Below are 5,819 nucleotides of genomic sequence, written 5' to 3'. Positions count from 1 at the left end.
GTTGCAGCTTGTAGAGTTCATCGCTAGCAAATAGAACTAGTCAACACAACATGGAAATAGCTCCAAATCTCAAACTTACATGCTGATGGAGGTCCGGTCAGTGGGGTGACTTAGAGCAAGATCGAGGGCATGGGAAGCAGAGGTATGTAGAGAAACTCCTGTGGGCCGGTCTGAAGAACGGAGAAGGGTCTGAAGAACAGAGAACATGACACAGCTCCAACCAAGCAGAGCACAATGGAGAACTTCCATAGTTCTGATGTTTGCCTGTCGCGAGCTGTCGCTATGTAATTAAGTCAAAAAGGTAATTAATTCTCAAATATGTATCCAGGAAAATATTAATCATCCAGCACATTTAGCTGGCTGCAGGAGAAGGAATCGTCAACTCGTTTCTACCACAGAAAAGGTAAAATTCTAGACACCAAAATAGCATGAAATTAAAGGCCCTGACACAAGCCCCAACAGGCCAACACACGAGACCAAAGTTCTTTGAGGCCCTGACAGCAATCAAGCAGCAACTATATATCAGGCATTTAGCTGTGCAAGATTTACCACCAATTGCGCAGCAGAGATCAAACAAATAGCCTTTTGGGTAGAGATCAACTAAATAACAATTCAATAACAACATTACAATAAAAAACGAGAGTTGGCTCAGAGAGCAAGATGAATACAACGACGCACATACATGAATAATATAACACTTACAGGAAACTAAATAAATAACGAGAGATCGATCGCACGATAGCTGGCCATGCACGGCGGCTGGAGCCTGGAGATCCTTATCCCTCCTGGCTTACATGGGAGGGAAAGGACTCGAACTGAACCCCAGATCGGAGAATTGCGTCTGCATCATCATATCACCGCCGGAGAAGCCGGCGCCGTCGTGGCTGGCATTGCCACCGTAGACCTGGGTGCCGACGTCCCCACCGGAGCTCACCATGTCAAGCCAGCCTTCCTCCTCCTGCGGTGACGCCAGATACAGCGGCGGAGACCCCATGTCGATGTTGTCGGTGCTGACGCATGGAGCTGGCGGCGGCGCCTGGACATGGTTTTTTCCCATGCGTTCGCCGAGGCTCTTGAGGAGCTCGTCCACCTTCCAGCCAACGCGGGCGAGCTCCTCAACGCTGAGATCAACGAGGCCTGGGTGGTTGCCGTGCATGATGTTGTAAAGGAGGTACCTGATCTCGCTGTCCTGGCACTCGCGGCGAGCCTTGTCCACCTGGTCCCGGAGCTTGGCGATGCGCTGGGTGAGGAATGCCTCCTGGTCCATCGTCTTCTTGCAATGCCCCAGCTCCGGCATGCTCTTGAATTCATTCAGGATATCCACCGCCTCGGCGTGGGAAGGGAACACCTTAGGTTCCGCGTCGCTCTCGCCGTACACCACCACGCAGGTCTTGACATCGCACATGGTGGCCAGCTCGGTCGCCTTTTTCATCAGGCTCCTGAGACGCTTCTTGAACCTAGAGCGTCGGGTGGAGTCGTGGGCGATGTACTTGAGGGTCACCTTCTTGCGAGCCATTGCCGGCAAAGGGATAAAACTAGCCAAGGTAAGGAAAGTTGCTGGTTTAGGCAGGGAGGAGGGGTAGATTTATAGTGGAGAGATCCCCAAGGAATTAATTTCATGATATGGCAACAGATTGGGAGAATATTGCATAAGATTTACTGCCTTAATTGTGCCCATATGTAATTTTGGCACCCATTTAAACCGTCCTTTTATAACTTTGTATATTTGGTGTCCATTTAAACCTTTTAAATTTACGCGCGTGTGACCGTTGGCCCCTTGTATCACGAGAGCGCGGTAAATTGTACGCGCGCAGATGGTTTCCCCGCAACGTAATCGTTCGTTTTGCAATGCTTCATGTGCGACGGATGTCATCGCACTAAGCGCATCAAGCCGTGCAAACGAATTGAGCGAGCACAAGTCAATGTTGCTCCTATCCAACACCCAAAAAAAGACATTATTAACCAACAACATGCAAAGCCATCGATGATGTTTTACCACGCGCCCCCTATTAAGCAAAAAAGTAAACATCTAGGGACGATAATGGGGTTAACCATAAGTAGTTACTCGTTATCGCTAGTGGGTCAATTGCACCAACGGGCCTGTCATTGGTACTATACGCACAATTTGCACGCAAATTAGTGACCTGCAGTGATTATTTTCGTCCAACCTAGTATATGACAGGAGGAGCCGGCTTGCTCAGAAATACCACAACCTTTGAGTTGTAGGAGAACATATGACCACCTACCAGGCAGTGGTTATTTTCATCCCACCTAGTATATGCCGGGAGGACCTGACTTGATCAGAATACCACAACCTTTGAGTTGTAGAAGACCATATGACGACCTTCCAAACAAGAAACACCGTGTTTCCTTCACCAGGCTAGTGCCTATGCATAGAACATCTACCCTCGAGTGTACCTTTAGGCTGAAGTAGGCCCCGTGCGATTTTTCCCTTACTAAAGTATTCCGCGGTAACTTCTGGACAGCCGCTAAGTTGAACTCGGATAGGCTCGATGGAGAGCAGTCAAGGAAGGAGGATATGAACCCAGTACCCATCACATGATAGGAGCTTCACATGTAGAAAAACTAGTGCAATGGCCAACACCTTTTCACTGATCTCCCTCGCCTCCCAAAATATGTGATCTAATTTTGCTTTTGTAAATGTTTCCATGTAGTGAGGTCATTCAGAAGCCTGGGGAAGGGGTGGAAGCGTGACTACCATCATCTTTACTATGGGACTCTGAGAGCGATGGGAGCCTCTTACCCATTGTGGAGGGCCTGGCCCCTTAGGAGGATGATGACTCAACCCCAATCTCAGTACGAATGAGTTATTTCTCAAATTCCGTGGTTGTTAGCCTGTGAGACAACCTGATATGGTCCTCCTTTACACCGAGAAAGGGTGACATCCAAGTGTTGGGCTTATACTTGGACGGTACTCAGCTCATCATGATGCTAGAGTTCCCCATCCCCATACCCATGTCTGCCACCCATCGTGGGTTGAGGTTGGCCATGCCAAGCACTTCGCAACGCGCGCGCGACCTGGGTTCCATGGTGAAGCTCCTCTGACTATTTCGTGTCCTCTAGATTCGGGGCTCCCTGATTTGTGTTCAGCATTGCCATATGTAATTTTGGTATGGCGTCAGATTAAAAGAATGTTTCATTAGATTTTCTGCCTTAATTGTGCTATATGTAATTTTGGCACACATTTAAAACTTCCTTTTATAACTTTGTATATTTGGTGTCCATTTAAATATTTTAAATTTACGTGCGCGGACCGTTGGCCCCTTATATTGTGGGAGCGCAAAAAACATATACACACGAATAGTTTCCACGTGACGTAGCAATTCATGTTGGAATGCTTCTTGTGCAACACACGTCATCTCGCTGAGCTCATCAAGCCGTGAAATATGAATGAGCCGACACATGTCATTTCGGAGAGCTCATCAATCCATCAACGGTGTTTATAGCATGTGCCGAGTTAAGACAAAAAAGTTAACTTCTACAGGAAAAATAGAGCCCATTAGTAAGGATTCTCTACCGATAACGAGCCAAGTGCTCCAACGGACTCGTCATTAATAAATATGCACAGCTTACACACCAGAGTGGTGGCCCTCACTCATTATTTTCACACCATCTCAAAACCTAGACCAGTGCCAGGCTCCCGGCTCAATGCAACTACATACTGCGTATGAAAATTATAAAACTTCTCTTTGCTCCCCAGTATGATGCCCTCGAGGCCTCTTGAACTCTTTGGATACCACAATCGGAGCTCTCCTATACCCCATTGTACTTGAGCCATCAGAACCTCTCCCCTATATCCGAGAAAGTGAACCTAGGTCCGAGAAAGTGAACCTAGGTCTCGGATCCAGACTGTTGGATGTCACATACCCCTCAAGCATGTGGCCTCCATTAGTCGCGAGATCGGTGGCTGTATAGCTTGATGTGATGAGTATTGGGAGTGTCTCAGGTGCCCAGTGGCTTGCGGTGGGAGCACTTGCACCAATGTGCAGGTTTTCTGAGTCGTGCTGCAATGACGTGTAGAGGAAATTACCAATGTCAAGATCCAAAGGTTGATGCCTCCAAGCAATCGACTTTCCCCCATGTGGCCACCCACTAATAGACCTGCCTCCTGCAACCCTCCCGAACTAGATTCAAATGCCTTGATGGTGGCAGCAAGGCGATCAGCAACATCGAGCAGTTATGAGAGTGACGTGGCATGGAGCTCCACCTGTCGGACAACATCACATCACTGAATGGGAAAAGTTACGACCATTCATTGGTATAGTACACACATCACTAACAGGGTAAAACTGATGGTTCTTAGAGGTGATTCCCAACAGAGATAATGAGTTCAAAAAGCAAGATTCTAATACCAGTAATACCAAATTCACCCTCTAATCCGCCACCCTCTCCCAAACTGGCAGCGCCTTAACACCCACCCACCCCCCTCCCCCAACACACACACAAACACACCTGTTGTCCCACTCTCATCACCGGACCCCCCTTGGCCTCCTCCACTAGATCCCCCCGCTTCTCTCTCACTATGCACCTGAACCCCTTTCTCAAATGTGGGGGACTCACCTCCCAGATCTAGGAGTCTTTTGAGTCCCTACCCCACTCGAGTGTTGCACCCCTTCAATCCTCCCTCCACCACCCATGGAGAACTCAGTGGTGGTGCGAGTTGGAGTAGTGCGCTACCGGGAAGCAACACATGTTCCAACGGCTCGTGGTTAAGCACATTGTGTTTCTAAAGTTGTGCCGAAATTTCCTATATGCTTCTACTAGCATAGTACTCACTATTAATAGTGAATGAGTTCTTTCTCACATTCCGCGGTTGTCAGCTTGTTAGAGAACCTGAGATTGTCCTCCTCTATATCAACTGAGGTGACTTCCAAGCACTGGACTTCTACTTGGGCGAGGCTTGGCTCTTCACGAAGATGGAGGGTCTCCATCCCCAAGTGTGTTTATATTGGATGAATCGCCCAAGGATTAATTACAAGATATGGTATCAAATTGGAAGAATATTGCATAAGATTTACTCCCTTAATTGTGCCCATATGTAATTTTGGCACCCATTTAAACTTTCCTTTAATAACTTTCTAAATTTGGCGTCCATTTAAACCTTCTAAATTTATGCGTTCAACCGTTTGCACCTTGTATCGCAAGAGCACGACATATTCTACGCATGCAAATGGTTTCCACACAACATAACGGTTCGCTTTGGAATGCTTCATGTGTGACACACATCATCCCACTGAGCTCGACCTCAAGGCGCACAAATGAGTTGAGTGAGCACAAGTCAATGTTGCTCCTATGCAACAGGTCAAAGAAAGACATTATTAACCAGTGACCTGAAAAGCCATCGATGATGTTTGTAACAGATGCCCTATTAAGCGAAAAAAGTAAACATATAGGTCCTAAAATAGGGTCCATAATGATAAGTAGTGATTCCTTATGGCTAGTGGGTCAATTGCACCAACGTACATGTGATTCGTACGATATGTACAACTTACGCACCAAAGTGGTGACCCGAAGTGGTTATTTTTGTCCCACCTAGCATATGCCGGGAGGATCCGACTTGCTCAGAATAGCACAATTTTTGAGTTGTAGGAGAACATATGACCACGTTCCAAACAAGAAACATCAGGTTTTTTTTCTTCACCAGGCCGCGTGTTGGTATTGATCGTCTACCCTCGATTGACTCGAGTGTTGTACCTTTATGCTGGAGGATCCCCCATTCGGCTTTTCCACTACTAAAGTATAGGACGGTGAATTTTGGACTACCGCCAAGTTTATTTGGATGAGCCAGGTGGAGAGCA

At 47.3% G+C, this 5,819-nt stretch overlaps 1 protein-coding gene across 1 annotated transcript; it reads right to left on the bottom strand.

Annotated features, from left to right (window-relative positions):
• Positions 1-790: 790 nt before the first annotated feature.
• On the bottom strand, positions 791-1,516 carry LOC141025433 (agamous-like MADS-box protein AGL80). Its single transcript, XM_073500711.1, has one exon. It carries the CDS (start codon positions 1,514-1,516, stop codon positions 791-793), a length of 726 nt encoding a protein of 241 aa, XP_073356812.1.
• Between the last annotated feature and the right edge of the window lie 4,303 nt (positions 1,517-5,819).

This window comes from Aegilops tauschii, chromosome 6 (assembly GCF_002575655.3).
Source record: "Aegilops tauschii subsp. strangulata cultivar AL8/78 chromosome 6, Aet v6.0, whole genome shotgun sequence".
In the NCBI taxonomy this organism is placed as follows: domain Eukaryota; kingdom Viridiplantae; phylum Streptophyta; class Magnoliopsida; order Poales; family Poaceae; genus Aegilops; species Aegilops tauschii.
Note: the sequence above shows the minus strand (reverse complement) of the source record. Positions and strands in the feature narration are given on the sequence as shown.

Coding starts and splice junctions, on each gene's coding strand:
- LOC141025433 (XM_073500711.1), bottom strand. CDS start 1,516: ATGGCTCGCAAGAAGGTGACCCTCAAGTACATCGCCCACGACTCCACC.